Here is a 19,982-nt window from a genome sequence, read left to right as displayed (position 1 = left end):
CACCTTAAAAATTTTTGTTTTTGAGCCCTTAGCATTATCATTACTTTCCTAGCATTATCATTACTTTCCTGTTGAGAATCAGTATTGTCCTTAAGACTGAAGTAGGGAAATTGTCCCTGGAAGTCTGATAAATTCATCAATATAGCATCTTCAACCCCTTTCCACTTCCATTTCACCAAAACTTGTTCCACTGTTTATTTTTCCTTTTGATCTTGCTTGTGTTGTAAAATAGTTTCAGGTTCCACCAAGAGTCCTTCATTCACCTCTAGATGAGTAGGGATAGCAACAATTACATGATGGTTACCTACCACTCGTTTCAGTTGAGAAACATGGAATACTAGATGTATTCATGATTCCTTTGGCAGACTTAGCTTGTAAGCTATAGCTCCTACCTTTGCTAGAACGATGAAAGGACCAAAATATCTGGCAGATAACTTTGCAAATGCCTTGTTTGCCACTGATTGTTGCCTAAGTGGTCTCAATTTGAGAAAAACTGCATCCCCAACTCCAAATTCTAAGTTCCTACAATGCTTATTGGTACATTTACTCATGACCTATTGAGCTCGACACAATCTATTCTTCAATAGCCTTATCATTTCATCTCTGTCTGAAAGTTATTGTGATACCTGTTCTACCTTAGTTTCTCCTAGTAAAAAAATTGTTGAATAACAGGTAGTAACCTCCCATAAACAATCTAAAAAAGAGCCTTCCCCACATATGATTAAAAATTGGTGATGTAACAATACTCCGCCCAACACAACTATTTGGATCACCCTTTTGATTGTTTCGAGGAAAAACACCACAAGTAAGTCTCAAGGCACCCGTTTATGACTTATGTTTGGTTATCCGTTTATGACTTATGTTTGGTCATCCGTTTGTGGATGGTATGTTGTACTAAATTTAAGTTGTGTTCCTTAGAAAATCCACAAACCCACAATCCAATCTCACACCATTTCCAAAGCTCTTCAACTCCAAAAGACAACAAACAACTTCACTTGCCTCTCTGTTCTCTTCTTACAGCTTCTAATTCTCCTCCACCTTCTGACAAGTTGAACTTCTATGCAGGAGCTGAATAAAAAACACACTATTGTTCTTGGGTTGGCTTCAGGCTTCCCATTATCAGTTATGGCGGTCATGCCTTCATTTTAAGTAGTTATTTCTCTTTTTCTCTTAAAAAAATTTGTTTTTTTCACAACTTTCATCCTATTTATAATTTTGAGTTACCACTTGTAGCTGAGAACTAATCAAGCAACACTTTAATTTTTGTAGCCTTTGAACTTGTTGCTTTAGTAAAGATCACCGAGTAATCAGCTAGAAGAGATGAGTCACTGCTGGACGGCTCACTGCTGGATCGTTTCTAGAAGCATATATGCCCTGAATCTCCGCTTTTTTATTAAATGAGCAAGTCCCTGCGTACAAATTACAAATAAAAAAAAATATATAATAGGAAGATACCCTGCCTCAACCCTCTGACAGGCCCATATAACCGAAAAGATGGCCATTACTATTGATAGAATAGGATACAATAGATATGCATTTTGTCCATCTTTCATGACACGAAACTACAGAATATGTGTTTCATGAAACCCAAAACTTGGGAACTACATTTTTTTTCCAAGGCTCAGTATAGGTTCTTGGCTAAGAGAAAACAAGATGTATAAGCTAGATCCTTTATGCCTTGAATCTCAAACAAGTAGTCTTGCATCCATACCCCAAGCAGCATTTTGCTTCAAGGTTCTTGCTAGATTCTCTGATTCAAGACAAGCTTAAATTTGTTTTAATATCCTACTCAAAATATTATAGAAGTGTGTTCTCTCTAGCCAAACTAGTCTCTAACCAATGATTCGCTAGTTGGGTTCAAAGCTCTTTATTCCCTCTCTATGGATGGATATGAAGCATTAATCTGTCCTATATTACTGCTCAGCACAAACTCACTAGCCTGTACAACTGGAGGATTTTGGTTACTCGTCATAACTGAGTTTAACTGAAATACAAGAATGCAGTTAAGAGTAACATTATGACCTGAATTTGTCGATGGTAACTTCCATGAACTAAGGCCATTCTGAGGTTGAGTCAACATAATTTGTCAAATTCATGCTAATAAACTTTATAGAAAATCAAAGGAAGAAGAAAATAAATTGAAATCTACTGATTCTATGGTCTGATAGTGAATATGAGATCCACTATAATTAGTTTGCAAGGAAACGGTAGAAGCATGCTTCTAGAAATAAAGATGGTAAGAACCAAATACATAAGAAGATAATAAATTTGCAAGGACTAAGTAGTTTGCAACAAAAACTGTTACATGGCTCAAATTTCAATTAAAGTTTCAGTGAAAAGGCAAAAAATATATATATATATATATAAGAAAAAAGCGGAACTTTCTCTAACCTAAAGTATGGGAAATTTCTAAATTTTAGCCACCAACTTTAGTGAACTCTTGAATTTATGTCGAAGTTAGGAACTTTGGAAAATAAACTGTGCAACTGGTAAATTCTTTACGCATTCAAAGTAATCTGAAAGGAAGGGTACAGACACATACCTTTGCATGAGATCAGTTTGATTTCCCATCTTATCTGGGTAGAACCAGTAGGGAGAGCTTGGGCCTATTCTCCTTGGTTAATGTCCGTATAATTTAAAACAGAATGCATATAGAGTTGGGAGCTTAGGAGCCTTTCACAAAACAGGTACTAAAAATTCTTCAATTGTGCTGTTTGCTACAAAAGCAAACAGAACATTGGACATCAGAGAAGCAAAACTTGGAGTTGAAGCCCATTATCAATTGTAGAGATGCTCTTCTGGCGAATGGGCAAACCCAATAATTTACTCTGATTTCCATAATATAGTGTCAAAACATTAAATTTCATATTTCAGATGTCTCATCTTGTCTAAGGGACATCCTATTTGTGCATCTTTCAGAATTGTCTTCCTTCTTTTGCTTTGTATCTCATACAGGGCTGCTAAACTATATTGTAACAGTAATTTACTGAATTCAAAACTTCTACAGAATTTTCAGCTTTGCTAAGAAACTTATTTGTAAATAAACCCCTTCCACCCACACACCCTCTCCCTTCTTCAATAATATGCAGGAAATCTTGACATCCATGAAGGATCCAAAGCTGATGATCGCATGTCTTGCAATGTGACATTTCTTTCTGATGAATGAGAAAATATTGTAGAACAAGGCTGTAAACTGATCTGCACTTGATTAATGTTCCACAGAAAGAAAGGGTAAAAATTGCACAAAAAAGAGCTCCAATATGTGTCTGATATTTAAAAAAAAAATCACAGCAAATAGTATGTGATGACTCTTTTCCTTGAGTACATAATTCTTCAATAACCAACTTAAGGAAAAGACAGATGATGGCACAGATAAGGAAAAAGTGGAATAATGTAGATGAACGCCATCAGTGCAAAGCTATTTCCTGATTTTCAGGAGCAAAATGTATAAATGTAAAAACAACTTTAGATCTGTCGACATCAAAATCTGAGTTGAAAAAAATGCACCCTTGGTTCCCGTCAATTTCAAACCAAAGAAGATTCAAAAAATCTTATTTGATGTTACAGTTACAGTTTTAACTGACATAAGCACAACAGAATGACAAATCTGACTTCTTTCCAAATTATACATGGGTAGTTATTGGCATTTTATTCTTACACATGTTATTAAGAGTTTGGAGATGGCATAATATTCATCTCTGATAAAATTTGAATATGTACTTGCAGCATGAAATCAGTGATTGAAAGATACAACAAATCAAAAGAGGAACATCAGATGGGAAACCCAATCTCGGAAGTGAAGGTATTTTAGTACACACTCGTCAATCTCCCGTTCCTTCGTTTTCGTGTATATGACTTGTACAAAACAGCAGATTTTCACTGCATTCGCCCAATATATTTTGGCCATATCTGTCTGACAGAGAACTAAAAGCTCTTATATGGGAATGTGGTAAATTAAGGGTGAAGTGAGGAGGAAAAGGGGTAGACTTATAATGGCATGTAGAGGGAAATAGTGTCAACACGATTCACATTTTTAGAATATTGATGTGGAACTGATTTCAAACAGAACTGAATGAAGAAAAAGGATCCGTATAGCTGAAACCCACTAGTTTGGATTAAGGATTGGTGTTATTTTTTTCATCCTCGATGGTAACCTAATGTTTCAGGTCTTTTCATGTAAGAGTCCTTCATATACATGTAGAATATAGATGGTATTAGAGACAAACATGTTGAACTTTGATACTTTCTCCAAATAAAATGGTTATCAACAGGAAAACATAAGCAACAAATTTTCAACTCAGCTGCTCTATGGCAGAAGGATACTGACTCTTACAATCATGTGCAACTATGAGCTAAAATTCTACATATTATACACATCTTAAAGCATCATATGTTGGAATATTTTATGCAACAAAGGAGATGATAGACAACGACATGTTCCAACTAACCTGGGTGTCAAATGGTCTGAGAATGGAAATTTAAAAGTTGGGATTGGGTGAAAAAAGACCTATACGGGATAGGCAAAATAGATTTTGTTTGTACAGATAGCTTATGCCACATGCCTTGATATGACTACAACAGAAGAATAATGCTATAAATTATGAAAGCAAAATTGCTGTGGTAAAAAGATGCAAATGCTTACTCACATCAGTTATACAAAACTAAAGGACAGCCATATACAAGTATTTAAGGTCCAGAAACTTTAGTAGAGAAGATAAAATAGTCTTAAAGCTCTAGAGAATAGAAAACAACACTAATTCTGGAGGATTCTGGCACATGGAGGATATGGGAAAGCTAGAAAGACAGTTATTAATTAGAAGAAGAGAACAAGCAACTTCACTTCCCTCAGAGTTTGATCTGTCTAAATATTAGCTTCCACATTGTTGTCTGGTCAGCATCCTAAACATTTTGCCATTGTTACAACTTATAAAACACACAACATTTACTCTTCTATTCCTATTAATGAAAATTGTCAATCTAGAAAAAGCAAAACAGCATCCTGATCCTGTCAACAGAAGGCGTAATAAGAAATACATGTGAAAGAATTTGCAGTATAATCAGACTCCAGCAGTGTAGACAATTAGTGAACTGTGGCCATGTCTTGTCAATTTAATCCAATTAAGGATATTAGCACTCAATGTAGAGAAATAATACTGATTCAAGCTCATCGTTTTAACTGCTTCTGTTATGTTGTCGGCCTTCTAACACACCAGAACCCTTCTGCTTTAGATGGGGTGGCCACCAGTCCCACATATTAAACCAGACGAGTAGATTTACCATACACACATTGCTGATTACTTAAAAACAGTTCAACATGTTCTTTTTTTTTTTCCCTCTTCATACCTGTCAATAATCATGCAGCAAATCTTCTACATCCCATCTCTCATGGTATCTGTCATGTAATCCACGGCTACACTTGAATTCTAAATGTTGAAAAGGCATATTGAATTCAATCAATGAATAATGCAAAATAAGAAAACAGTGTCAAAAATAATTAACTGCTACACTGAAATTAGGAGCAGGAAGGAAAATCATATATGAAAAACTCAATATATTATGTGTTTCTATCTGGTCATGACCATTACTATAATCAGAAAATAAAATTAATAATAATAATAATAATTTGGCATAGCCAGGAGAACCAGAAAAGACTGATATGTTGCTAAATTGTGAATTTTGCTAGTTCTGGCAAAGGGAGGCAGCTATGTTGAGGCAACAACTTCAAAACTTACAAGAAAATCATCGGTATGATATTTCCTTTTTAACATCAATTTCTCATACGAGAGGCATGAAGAAAGAGTGAAATAGAGAAAAAAATGAGAATAGGAACCTATTTGATCAGTGAGACATGCTATTATTTATAACCCAATTCCTGCAGACCACCTATCTCTGTGTTTACAACTGATTTAACTTGCAAATGGTTCACCCGTCTCAAAGTGGCATGTACAGCATATGTTTGGTTCAGGGTTCAGGTGCCCATGGTGCCCTCTACCCACCCTCAACCAAACAATCCAAAAAAAAAAAAGAAGGACAAAGGGAAATACAAAGAGAGAGAGAGAGAGAGAGAGAAAGAGAGAATGCTTCTACTACATCTCTCAATTACAAACAAAATATTTTTTCTTTCAAGAGATTCATGGAATTTACATCGTGATTCAAGTGCAATCTAAGCTATAACCCCATGCCTTCGAATGGATAGTTAACTTATCAACTTATTATGAACTGTAGTTGAAACATCAAATTTATATGATTTTTAACTGTTTTGGTTGTAAATCTATTCATATCATCTATCCAACTGTAACCTAAATATATTTTATTCAATATTTTGTCAATATTTTCATGTAACTATCTGCAACTTCTAGAACTAGAGAAGATGATAATTTAATTTAATTTGAAGGCAGATTCATAAAATTCACCACAATATAAACCATAAACAATTAGCATGTTGATTCCACGTGCAAAAAACAGAGAACCACAGCTACCACTTTTCATGTGAAGTTGTGAACAGAATGTGCAGAATAGACTAGTAGAATATGAGAGTTTGGCCTATTTTCTTCTCTTTATAGATGACCTACCTTCATAAAACCACGAAATCCACAGAGAACCAAATACTGTGATTAGAAGAAATAGCTGATTGCATGTGATCTATCCCTATATAGCAAGGTAGAGAATAACTAGTAAAACTTTAAAATATTGCATTTGTATGCAACAATACCAGGCAAATGATGGGTGAAGAGCTCTCTGGCTTGAGCGTAAAGGAGTTACAAAATTTGGAGAGTCGGCTAGAAATGAGTCTCCGGGGTGTTCGTATGAAAAAGGTTTGGAAATCTAATTCCAAAAATCAGCCTCAAGAGATACTTGCATAGTAAGCACATGCATGTCACTGATATTAATATTTGATTTCTTTAGGACCATATGTTAATGGACGAAATACAAGAACTAAAGAGAAAGGTGAACCCCTGAGACAATGGCCAGTAATTTTACTTCTGAAGCTTTCCACAATTCAAGTAGCTAAACTTTATTGTTTTATTTCAGGGAAACCTCATTCACCAAGAAAATGTGGAACTGTATAAGAAGGTAAAAATATTTTTTCAAGGGGACAGGCAAATGTATATGATGGTAGAGGTTTGGATAAGTAACACAACCGTCAATTGGACTTGGACGGATGAAGCAAATAGTCAAACCTTTCTCCATGAAATTGGCAAACATTTTTAATCCATCCTCATTTAAAATTTTGCATATCCCAGGTGTATGGAGCAGGAAATGTAAATGGACTAAACAGAGATTACCTTAGCATCAATGATGCGGCAATTGAGGAGGATTCAAATGTGCCTGTCCATCTTCAGCTTAGCCAGCCACAGCAACAGAACTATGATACACCAGCAAGAGCTACAAAATTGGGGTATAATTCCCTCCATATAACAAGCATTTTAATTATGTCTACCAGTTGCTTTGCATAATCTTGATGCCAAGCCCTTTTTTCTTTGATAACTGCAGCAGACTACATTTGCATTAGTGAAGAAGATGCATCTGCTGGGAATGGATGTTATGGAATATTAATGACATAAATTTCGTAATTATGCTTCTACTGGTGCAGTGTGGTATGCTAGCCACTGATCATTGGACCAACAGACATTGGTTTAACTTTGACACCATCAATGAAAAAAACTTTAGCACGTGTGATAACTGATGACCAGGGAAAACAGCAGACTATGAAAGACATAAAATGAAATGTAATAAAGAGAAAAATGGCATTGCGCTGCAGATGGAACACTTTTTTTCTAAGTGATCATACCCTTTAAATGCAAAAGCACCATTGCATTGACCTTGCTCATGCTTACAGTTTACTTGAATAGGAAACAATTATGTGTGCCTGATTATCAAAGGGAATGAAAGATATCAACACTAAAATGCACAGGATCAGCAAGATAACAAGCATAATAATAGAATACTTTGGAGCTGAATAGCTTTTCAACTTTGAAAACTAAATTAACTTTAAATAATTCTTAGTGGAAAGAGCTATAACATCTACCTTCTTGGTTTTGCAGCTGGTTACATCAACTTCAACAACTTATGAACTGATATTGATCCTGCGATCAGTTCACTGACAATGCTCCCTTGAAAACCTACAGAAAAAAACACTCAAATAAAAATGTGCTTTGCAACAAAAAATAATATATATATTGCAACACAAACTTGTAAAAATTAGGACACAATTCCTCGAGAAAAATCACATGAAGAAGGAAAATAACAAGTAGAAAAGTTAGGGAAGGACACGCCACCATAAATACAGTTTCAAGTCATGACTACAATAAAATCTGGGATGTTTGTTGTAGATTTATAGTTAGCAAATTGGTCATATTGTGGAAAACATATAAAATTCTCTTTGATACTAATCATCGGTTTATTTGATGCTTGTGCTGAGACAGAAGGTCACCTCATTCAAAAGAACATTGACAAAGAAACATTCAAATGTGCAGCATCAAGCAGTCCTTTTTCAAGAATATTGGGTTTCAACTTCAGCCAGGATTATTAACAGATACAATAAGTGATAGAGCATATTTTAGTCCATTTTATCATGATGTTCTTAATGTTTATTTACATCTTTTCTGCCTAATTTTATGGTTTTAATCATGTTTTGCAGATATTAGGTGTAAAGAGATATTCTGGAGAAAATGCTTTTAAAACTGCGAAAAAGTGACAAATATGGAAAGTTTTCAGAAAAGGAAAGTCCTCAAATAAGGGAAGTGCAGAAACAAAAGCAAATAAGGAAAGCTCAGTTAGAAGATTATTTGAAATTCAAATCGCAGATCTTTCTTTCCTTATTCAAAGATATGCACACACTGCAGCAGTCACATCTTCCTATTTAGGCAACAAGATCTCATGAAGACGCACTTGCCTCTTCTGCGTTCAACATTCAAAATTCAAACGAAGGCTCCACCTAAAAAGGAAAGACTGGACAGATTCACTTTCCCTTCTGCATTCAATGACTGCGCTCCACTTCCTCTTCTGCAATCCGCGCGCATCCTTCCTCTTCTGAAGCCTGATCCGCGCGCCTCCTTCCTTCCGGAGAATTTGCAAACGCGATTCTTTCCTTTTCAGCACTTTGGGCAGCCTCTTCACTAATTAGGAAGCAAGTATGACCTAAGGCAGCACTTTCAACTATAAAAAGACACATCCTCCACACAGCTTTTACACACCACCTTGGAGACACCTGCGAAATTCACATCTCTTCTTCTACCTTTCTTCTCTTCTTCTACCTTTCTTCTTTTCTTTATTTTTTATTTTTGTTTCAGCCATGAGAGGCTGAAATCTTTTATTCTAGTTGAAGATTAGGTGATGCTTTAGTTGTTTTATGGATTGGGAGACTTGATCAAACATTGTTTATCTTTTGTTATTCAATATTCATACAATCTCATGCTTAATTCCATTGTTGCTTTGTTGTTTTGATCAATATGGCCAATTGATTCTTGATTGCAAGGTAATAATATGTTAGTTTGGGTGATTTAAGTCCGTAATTGCTTGGATTATTCAAATATAAGAACACTTGGTATAAAAACCAAGGAAATTGTATGATCTAGCAACATCTCATGCGTTTGAGTAGTTAGGATTGGATCTCTCTCTTTCTTCATGCAATTAACAATTGTTTGATGCCTAAGGTCCAAGGACGTTCCTTGGCAATTTGTTAATTAGTAATTAATTAGAGGACGTTCCCTAATTGGTTTAATCATAAGGAGAGACATGGTAGTGAGAAGCATCTTCCATCTCCATAACTAATCTATTGAATCAATCAAAAGAAACTAAGTGTCAATGATCAATCCCAACAACTGAAGTGGATCCAATTCTTCAACTAGAGCTTTCTTATTATTTATTTCTCTTTTATTTTATTATTCGCTTATTTTAATTGCTTTCAGCAGTTTGTTAATCAAATCAATCTCAAACCTCCCATTTTACTTTTACTGCAATTTATTTTTATTCTGCTTTCAGTTTATTTCGTTTTCAGTTTTATCTCGTTTAAGTTTATTTTGCTTTCCGTTTATTTCTCTTTCAGTTTTATCTCGTTATATCTCGTTTCAGTTTATTTTGCTTTCCGTTTATTTTTCTTTCAGTTTTATCTCGTTTCAGTTTTATCTCGTTTCAGATTATCTCGTTTTCAGTTTTCTTCTTTTTTAGTTTATTTTTGTTTCAGTTTATTTTATTGGTCTTGATAAGGAATATAGGTAAGTTCTCAATTTTCTGTGGATTCGATCCTTTCACCACTATCTGCAGTTGTAAATTGTTGATAACCAGAAATGTTATTTTTGACCGGCTTCGACAACCGCGAGTCAATAAGCAAGGACAAAAGAGCATCTAAGGCTTTAGTAAAAGCATACACTGTTCAAGACTTCAAGTTCAGCATACGAAACATACTACTATGAAATTAGCAAGTTAGCAGGGCAAAGGAGATCTCTTTCTGAAAAATGCAACATTGTATTACAGTACCAAAATTGGTATTCAGGAATTACTTGACAAATACACTTCAGAAAAGGCACAGTACTGTGGATTAACCGTTAGGTCCTCTATGAGCATGCAAAATGAGCATAATTACCTCTCACGCTATTTGCAAGTAAGAGGAAAGATGTAAAATGTTTTTCAATTTATTTTTTTAGAAAAACATTTATGAGCATTATTGTTTAATTAATTAATTTCATTAGCATCTTCCAGTATTTCACCTTTGGCGCTGATGATCTCCAACACAAGTTGATGCACATAACTGCATACACATTGACTTAAAAGCATTTCTTTTGAAAATGTATACTCACTCAAAAGATGGAGATAAAATATCAGACAAGAACAATGAGAGATAAAACATTATACAAGAACATTGAGCCTAAACTTGAAGGGGAATATTATAAGTTATAGGAAGTAAATATGTTTATATAGGAAGTAAATATTAATAGAGGTGTTAGTTGCTTAATTTTAGGGATTGCATGATCATAGGTTTGATTCTTTTTAGATATAGTCTCTCATGTATAAATATGTTGTAATCTCTATTGTAATAGATAACAAATATTACCTTTCTACATAATATCAGAGTTATTCTCGTAGAGATTTAAGTTTTTTTTCCTCTCCCGTAGAGTTTTAAAATTTTTTGGAGACTTAGGACTCCTGTTCTTTTGAATTACTCATCTAGGGTAACATTTGTCTCTCACCGCCCACATAGGGAGGACACCGGAGCGTCAGCAAAGCTGCCCTAAAGAGTCGAACAGTGTCTGTCCAGCGAGTGCTCTTCACGCGCCGCAACAAGATTCTGATGCTGTCCCACTCACCGGCGCGTGGAGGCGCGTCGCCTGTTCGTCACTACTCCGGTCACCCTCGTCGGAGTCACCTCACAGCCCTCTCGTCATATCTGTGGTTCGTTTGCCATTTGGGTATTGGGTGAAGGCATTTTTGGTACTGTTTACATTGGGTACTTGTTTCTGATTCTGTGTTTCTTTTGTTGCTATTATTTTGGGTTGGTTGTTCTCATGGCTGAAGTTAAAAACACCATAACTAAGGTGATTCCTGCGATGACTAAAATCACAGAACACAAATTGAATGGATCTAATTTTCTAGATTGGAGTAAAACTATCCGTATTTATTTATAAAGTATCAGAATGGATGATCATCTTACCAAGAATCCTCCAATTGATGAAACTAGGAGAAATTGGATAAAGGATGATACTCGATTATTTTTGCAGATTTGAAATTATATTTATAGTGAGGTAATTAATCACTGTGAATTTGTTAAAAAATTAATGGATTATTTGGAGTTTTTATATTCTCGCAAAGGGAATGTTTCTTGTATTTAAAATGTGTGTAAGGCGTTTTATCGAGCTGAGAAAAATGATAAAATTCTGACATCCTATTTTATGAACTTTAAAAGAGTGTACGAGCAACTTAATGTTTTGATGCCTTTTAGTACAGATGTGAAAACTCAACAAGTTTAATGAGAGCAAATAGTTGTTATGAGCTTCCTTGCAGGTCTCCCTCCAAAGTTTGAGACAGCTAAATCTCATATTCTTTTTGACTCTGAAACAGCATCGTTACATGATGTTTTCACTAGGGTGTTGCGTATAGAGTCTCCAATTCCTTCACACACCACTAGTGCTCTTGTTAGTCACAATGATAGTGGTAGACAAAATAACAGAGGTGGGCACAGGGAAGGTTTTAATGATGGTAGAGGATCTAAGCATCCTAGGGAAGCAGTTTCTACCTCTGACTCCGGTGGAATCATATGTTATTACTGCCGTGAACCTAGACATACAAAGAAGACATGCTTGAAACTTCAAAATAAGAATAGCGCTTACAAATGGCGCATATGGCAGCCGAGACCTCCTCTAATTAGGGAATTTTGATATCTGCTAATGAGTATGCACAATTCGCCCAGTACTAGACATCTCTGAAATCTTCTAACTCCTCTACCACTACAATTGCTGAGTCAAGTAACTCTACTGCATGTCTTGTGTCTTCATCCTCCAAATGGGTTATTGATTCTGGTGCTACCAATCATATGTCAGGTAATTCTACCATTTTCTCCAATATTAAGTCTCATGCATCATCTTCTTATGTTACTCTTGCTGATGGCGCTAAATCTTCTGTCATGGGTTTTGGATATGTCATGGGTTCTGGACATGTCAACTTAACCCCTTCTCTTTCTGTATCCTGTGTGTTATGTCTTCCTAAGTTCTCCTTTAATTTGCTTTTCGTTAGTAAACTTACTCGTACACTGAATTATTGTGTCTCATTCTTTCCTGATCATTGTATTTTTCAGGATCTTTCGACGAAACAGATTATTGGTAGAGGGCGTGAGTCAGAGGGTCTTTACGTCTTGGATCAGCAACTACCTAGATCTCTTGCATGTTCCATGAGGTTAACGCCTTTTGATATTCATTGTCGTTTGGGGCATCCTTCTCTCTCGAAATTGAAAAAGTTATGTCCATAGTTTCACTCTTTATCTATTCTAGATTGTGAGTCTTATCAATTTGCCAAATATCATCGTTTACGTACAGTGTCTCAAGTCAATAAATAGGCTTCATCTTGAGTTAGTCTATTTAGATGTTTGGGTTCCTTATCCTATCGTGTTTAAGTTTGACTTTAAGTATTTTATTACTTTTGTTGATGATTTCTCTCACACTACTTGGTTATTTTTAATAAAGAGTCATTCAGAATTATTCTCTATATTTTGTGCTTTTTATGCTGAAATCCAAACTCAATTTAATATTTCCATTCGAATTTTGCTAAGTGATAATGCTAAAGAGTATCTTTTTAGGGAATTTCAATCTTATTTGTTACAAAAAGGGATTTTTCACCACTCGAGTCATCTTCTCAGTGTCATTTCCTGTCATTACTATGTCATCAACATAGACTATGAAAAGAGCAATTTTACTCTTGTAATGTTTGACAAATAAAATATAGTCAGCATTACTCTATTGATGGCCAAAGGAAATCATAGCTCTGCTGAATCGATTAAACCAAGCTCTAGGTGATTGCTTCAACAGATACAAAGCCTTCTTTAGCCTGCACACCTCTCTTGGAAAGATTTCCATATACACTTCCTTTTCTAAGTCTTCGTAGAGAATTGTATTTTTCATATCAAATTATTGTAGGTCCCAATCAAGATTGGCAGCACAAAATAACAAAACTCTAATTGATTTCATTTTGGCAACAAGGGTAAATGTCTCCTGGAAATCATTTTCACTTCATAGATTTGAGTGTATCTCTTGGCAACTATTCTAACCTTGAATCTTTCAATTGATCTATATGCTTTGTGTTTTACACTAAACACCCATTTGTAGTTAACTGATTTTTTTCAGGTGGAAGAAACACCAACTCCCAAGTCTCATTTTTAGCTAAAGCTTTCATTTTTTCAATTATTACTACCTTTCAATTATAATCTTTAAGAGCTTTCTTCTAATCATATATGATAGACACAGAGGAAATAACAAGACAAAAGCTCTAGAGGATGGAGACAAAGAATCATAAGAGAGAAAGATAGAAATAGAGTGTTTTATACGAGACCCAACTCCTTTTCTTTGAGCAATTGGTTCATCTAAATCATCAATGGGATCAAGGTTTAGATTTGACTCACCAGATGGATAAGAGAAAAATTAAGATACGAAGTAGGCTGCATAGTGGCTTTTTCTGCATCTGTTGTGTCTCTTCTTGAGTATCTCCTTAAATCTAGTTTATCCAAATGTCCAATTATCTTTTCCTAATCACCAATAGTCTCCCCTTGTATAGTAGTCTCCTTTTGAGTAAAATGCTCTTGAGTTATAGGACTAGGAATTATCTTTCTCTCTCATTGTCCTCCCTCTGAAGAGGTAATGGAGTAGTACTGAAGCAAGTTTCAGTCTTTTTAAACGTAACATTCATACTACCAAATTATTTTCTAGATGGAGGTAGTAATACTTGTAATCCTTCTATGTGGGAGAGTATCCAACAAATACATATTTAAAAGCCCTCGAATCGAGTTTCTCACTTGTCCTATTATAAACAAAACACGTGCACTCAAATACCTTTGATGGAACAGTATAAATATTTTTCCCTTGTAGCATCTCTAGAGGGCTTTTAAAGGCAAGAACTTTGAGAGGTATTCTATTAACGAGATACGTTGCGGCTAAGATTGCATCTCCCCAATAGGTTTTTTGATGATTTATAGTGAAAAAGAGAAATCAAGCCACTTCCAATGGGTGCCTATTTTTCTTTTCAACAATACCATTTTGGTACTATTGTAAGGACAACTAGTTTGATGTAGTATCCCAACAGACTCCAGATAAGCAGAAAAACAACCATCCATATACTCTATGCCATTATTAGTTTTCAAAACTTTTAACTTAGCATCAAACTGAGTATAAATCATCTTGTGAAAAAATTGAAAGCAAGAAACCACATCACTCTTTGTCCTTACCAAATAAACCCAGGTCATGCGAGTACAACAATCAATAAAAATAACAAACCAACGATTACCAAATAGTGAGACCATTTAAGTAGGTCCCCAAACGTTAGAATGAATGGTCTCAAAAGGGACCATACTTCTATTTTTACTTGAGAGATAAGAGGTTCTTGAATGCTTAGTATACTCACAAGCATTACAAACTAAAGAATCACACTGAGTCTTAAAAAATAAATTAGGATAAAGTTTATCTAAAACAAAGAAGGATGGGTGTCCTAACCGTCGATGCCACTATATGATTTCCTGGTTGACATCCTGATTTTTACCAAAAAGGGCTCGAGATGAATTCAAACACAAATTCCCTTCCAACATATATAAGCCATCATACAATCTATCATAGCCAATCCTTTTCTCAGTTTAAAGGTCCTCAATAACACAATGATCAGAAAAAAAAAAAAAAACACAACTTACAGTTAAGAACTTTGGTAAGAGCATTGACTAATAAAATATTAATAGGAAAATGAGGAATATGGAGAACAGAGGATAGCTTAATATTAGAAATATAAATAATCAATCTGGTTCTAGAGACAAGAATGAAAGAACCATCAACTATTTTGACTATGTCCTTTTGTAGACACAGAAGGTAATTAAGGAAGCGTTTAGAGGACCCATCACGTGTTTATTTGCACCAGAATCAATAATCCATGGAGCACTATCAAGGAACGATTTGTTAGAAAACAACAACAAAACAACCACAACAATAGAAAAGAGATTGTCCAACTAAAATGAACACCCAATCAACACCCTAGCAAAGAATCCTTTTTGCTTCTGCCATAATAAAGAGTAGCAACAAAGCAAAGGAGTACCCAAACAGCTGGAGGCACCCAATCAACACCAAATCCAGTAAGAAACGGCAGAAACAAGCCAAAAAGAGAGGTCTAGAGGCAGCAATAAGGTTCGGGCGTGAAGATCTACGCCAGAAACAAGCTCACGGGCCAAAGGAGGGTGGCACCTGAGTCACACGTCGAGATCTTAGTCACCGAAGGCTGGCAGATGGTCGGCGAAGGGGCTGTTACTCCAATGGGGTAGGTAGTGATGAAAAAAATGGATCTAGGTAGGTGAGTATCAAATTTGGTTGCTTTGACATTAATAGCTAACTAAAACTCAAGCAAATATTAGTTTTTTTAAAAGTAATTAACTCATTCAATTAAATTAAAAATCATTTAAATGAAAATATTACAATTCAATTTGCTTTTTATATTGTAACTAGTTAGTGCTTAAACCTAGCCATGTATGGATGTTTGATTATTGTGAACTTTGTTAAAATATTAGTTCCTGCATCTCACGATAATAGATTTAATTCTATTTTCATACAGATTAAACAAATAATTAATGTAGTTAAAATAATACATTTTTTATGGATTGTCCCAATATACCATCCACTGATAATGCTATATTAAAAATTAATAACTCATAATACTATATTACTTTAGAACTAAAGAAGTTTACTTTCTCAAGGGATATATTAATTAGGAAACTAATAAATAAAATCCCTTCATAATACCTGCCTAACTTCTAGTCCAGAATTCAAAATTTCCAACGAAATTTTCGTTGAAATTTAATATCTCATTATCAAAAATTAATTTGAAAAATCAAGGAGGCTAATAGTGAGACAACTACAAATTTTAGTAAAATGATATTTGAGTCTACAAAAGGTAAGAACAAAAACTTAAATTGATTTAAATTGAAAAATATAATTAGCTTCCCCATGCATCACAAAATATCATACATTATATTAGGGTATATATATCTAGAAACACAAATATGTTGCACTATATTTATTGTGATATCATACGTTATATTAGAGTATATGTATCTAGAAACACGAATATATTGTACTATATTTATTGGTTGCCGTTGAATGGAAAGTATTGAATGACCCAATAGCTCCCTTATAAAATATTTATATTATGTTAAATGTGATATGATTAGGTCAGAACTACTCTATATTATATTAAGAAAAAGTTCAGCTCAAAACCCATTTTATGCACTATGGAATGTTATATATGCATTAAGAGAAAATCTTAAAGAGTACCGGTAAGAGCCTGACTCTTTGGATGATTGAAGGGCTATTGATAACAAACCTAACATATTATGATTTATTTGTGTTATGCAGTATACATGATGCATAAAATATAAGTTTAAATGTAATTTACATCTTTTATTCACTAAGCTATTTCAAGTATATTACCCCTCTCCTTTAACCCCTAATTTTGCATGATCAGGAGTTTTAAATTGAGGACACCAAGGAATAATGTTTTGTATTATGTAAAGTTCTAATGTAATAGTTTTATGTTTTAGTAAACATGAAATGAATTACATTATAAAAACCTATTCTTGGCCCATAATGTTGTTTTGTATCCCAACTACTACGACCTCTATAAAAACCTATTCTTGGCCCATAATGTTGTTTTGTATCCAACTGCTATGACCTCTATGTAAAGTTAAAGGATTATGTTACTTAAAATTCAATGGCATGCATGCAAATAATTAACGACCTCTATGTAAAGTTAAAGGATTATGTTACTTAAAATTCCATGGCATGCATGCAAATAATTATTATGGAACATTTTTTAAGTGCTTCCTGTGTTTCCTGTGTTACGAATGTTGTTTATGTTTTGAAACATGTTTAAGTTTTTAAAGTATGTGCGTGGTATGTTGAGATTATTTGGGATATTATTGAATAAACAAAATGCAATATAGGCTTACTACGAATTCTAAGCTGAATTTCTAACGCTAATAGTGAGTCCACATTGCGGTTATTGCAGCCTTTGTAAAAAGTAGGTTATAATTTGGAATCATTGAGAAAAGCACATAATCTATAGTTGAGAAACGGAAGAAAAATTTTTAACATAAATTTATCATCTGATTCATATGCTATGATAAAATTAACTAAATATTCATTGTATTTTCAAAAACATATTAAATAATTCCTATGGTTTTAAAAATTCAACTGAGAGATCACTATTGTTAAGTTTTAGCATGTTACTATTAGAATATACAATAAAAAGTGGAAGAGAAAATAACGGTAACATTACAAAGTCAACGGTAATAGTGATAAAACTTAATGAGAAGAATTAAACTTTTCAAAACCACAAAAACTACTAAATTTTATTTAAAGAAAAAAAAACACAAAAATAACTAGTTAATTCATTAGAATAGGGAGATTAAAAAGTAATTTTTTCTATTTTTAAATAGAAAGATGTAAAATCAATAAAATATTGGCACCATATTAGAAATTGTTATTTACCACCCATCAATTTGGAGCCTATGCCATTCATGTCACATGCTTCAATAATATTACTCAACTTATATTTTATTTTAAAAAAAAAAAATCTCTCTAACCTATTGTACCCCGCTGTTACATTACCACAACAAAGATTAAAATTACATTAAATTATTATGCCTTTTGATCCCTCATCTATGTGGCGTGTATTTATATGTATATATATATATATATAACATTCAGAGATTTAACTATGCCTCTCTCTATCTCCTTCATTTGTAAATTTGAAACCTCCTTAGCAACCTACCCAAAACTCATAAAAATCTCAGGAACCCTATCTCTCCATGATGGTGTAAATTAAACCCTTCACCAACTCATCCATCGACGATGAAAGGAGCACACTAAGTAAGGGAAGTTCATTATCTAGTATCTCCAAAGATATTAGTTTCTTCAACCGTGGATCCTTATATTAAAATAAACCATTCAAGGAAAAAATGGAGTTTGAACTGGGAGAAAGGAGGTCAATAATCCTGTGCTTTGAATTTGAAATGATTTTGAATAAGAAGAAAATATAGTTTGCTTTGAATATTGAGAGGAGAAGTGAAAGACATGAAAAGAAAGTAAACTGGAAAACGAGAGAAAATGTGCAAGTGAGGGCTATGTGATGCTGGATGATACAATAGATAGGGGGGAGAGAGAGAGAGAGAGGGAGAAGGTTAGAATGACAAATGCTTTTGCTGGGATTGTTTGTTCTTAGTGTGATTGGTTTGGTTTCAAACCAAACCAAAACCAAAAGATTGAAAAATTTAATTCAAGTAAAACAGTAACCTAAACGAGTTGAAAGAGGAACTAAATCGAATAAACTGTTGCGGTTCGATTAGGATCAAAACCGTTGATTTGCATAAAGCCAAAACTCTGCCGTTTTAGATCAAACGCTTCATTTTTTTCAACTTTGCATTACTTCCCTATCTTCCTCTGTTTCCCTCTCCAAACTAGTTGCAATAACAAGTCGCAAAACATAATCCAATTTTCATCAAACAATTTCTCAGCCTACAAAAATTAACTCCAAACAAACATAAACAATTAAATAAATCCAATCAACAACAAACATATAATAGCAAAATCCGAGCACCTTCAAAACAATAAATCAGATTTCTCAAATAAACTCAATATAATTAAAACTTAAACATAATAAACCCAGATATATATTAAACTCAATTAACTTGGATGCTGTAACAACTCAACAAGTATCAAAGTGTGAAATACCTCATCAACGGAATCATTTGGCTTCAAAATGCTCGGGAGAGAAACAGAAAGCATGAGCATGAGAATCTCCAGCCTTCAAAAAAACAAAAACGAATGCCACATGCAAGCAGCATCTCCAGTCTTCGGCTGCTGCCATGACTCGAGATTGCGTAGACAAAGAAATGAGGTTGCAGAGATGTAGTCGCAATGCGTGAGAGAAACGACGGCGACGCGATGGAGTTGATGTTGGCGAGAACTGAAAAGGATTTGAGATATAGAGATGAGAGGTGAAAGGGAGAGAAAAGCTTCCAGTTTCTTTTAAAAACAACAGCATTCTCCTTGTGTAGAATGGCAACCTTTATTGTAAAAGCTTTAGCATTAGCGATTAGGGCTAGTTAAAAGGGAAGCTGACGCGGTTTGGTTGGGCAAAAACCGAATTGCGGGAAGCCAAGCACAATTGGCCAAACAGAAAGGTGCACGTTTCTACCTTAATATGCAGCCACGTCAACTGGGGAAAGCAATACGACACGTTTCGACTTC

The 19,982-nt window shown here is 34.4% G+C and overlaps 1 protein-coding gene and 1 long non-coding RNA gene across 8 annotated transcripts in view; one reads left to right on the top strand and one right to left on the bottom strand.

Moving 5' to 3' along the window:
* The window catches only part of LOC110615482 (MADS-box transcription factor 23), a 21,705-nt gene extending 11,060 nt beyond the window's left edge, over window positions 1-10,645 (top strand). For 2 of the 5 annotated variants that reach the window (XM_043956992.1, XM_021757331.2), the window contains exons 3-10: window positions 3,727-3,802; window positions 5,684-5,745; window positions 6,716-6,815; window positions 6,907-6,948; window positions 7,033-7,074; window positions 7,245-7,399; window positions 8,477-8,545; window positions 10,330-10,645. In XM_043956992.1, coding sequence (XP_043812927.1) covers window positions 3,727-3,802; window positions 5,684-5,745; window positions 6,716-6,815; window positions 6,907-6,948; window positions 7,033-7,074; window positions 7,245-7,399; window positions 8,477-8,545; window positions 10,330-10,351 — 568 coding nt within the window. In that variant the 3' untranslated portion in view covers window positions 10,352-10,645. Of the gene's footprint in view, window positions 1-3,726; window positions 3,803-5,683; window positions 5,746-6,715; window positions 6,816-6,906; window positions 6,949-7,032; window positions 7,075-7,244; window positions 7,458-7,494; window positions 7,832-8,476; window positions 8,546-10,329 lie in introns of those variants that run through there. The other 3 variants (XM_021757333.2, XM_021757332.2, XM_021757330.2) reach the window with 3 other exon arrangements.
* Window positions 6,866-19,982, bottom strand: LOC110615483. 3 transcript variants are annotated; one of them, XR_002487958.2, is made up of 4 exons: window positions 19,464-19,982; window positions 8,030-8,123; window positions 7,793-7,870; window positions 6,866-7,488 (listed from the first exon to the last, which is right to left on the bottom strand). It is a non-coding gene; the product is annotated as an uncharacterized LOC110615483 (long non-coding RNA). The 3 variants fall into 3 exon arrangements; XR_002487959.2 differs by lacking the exon at window positions 7,793-7,870 and having other exon boundaries at window positions 6,866-7,498; window positions 19,464-19,979; XR_002487956.2 differs by lacking the exon at window positions 7,793-7,870 and having other exon boundaries at window positions 19,464-19,977.

This window comes from Manihot esculenta, chromosome 5 (assembly GCF_001659605.2).
Source record: "Manihot esculenta cultivar AM560-2 chromosome 5, M.esculenta_v8, whole genome shotgun sequence".
NCBI lineage: Eukaryota > Viridiplantae > Streptophyta > Magnoliopsida > Malpighiales > Euphorbiaceae > Manihot > Manihot esculenta.
Note: the sequence above shows the minus strand (reverse complement) of the source record. Positions and strands in the feature narration are given on the sequence as shown.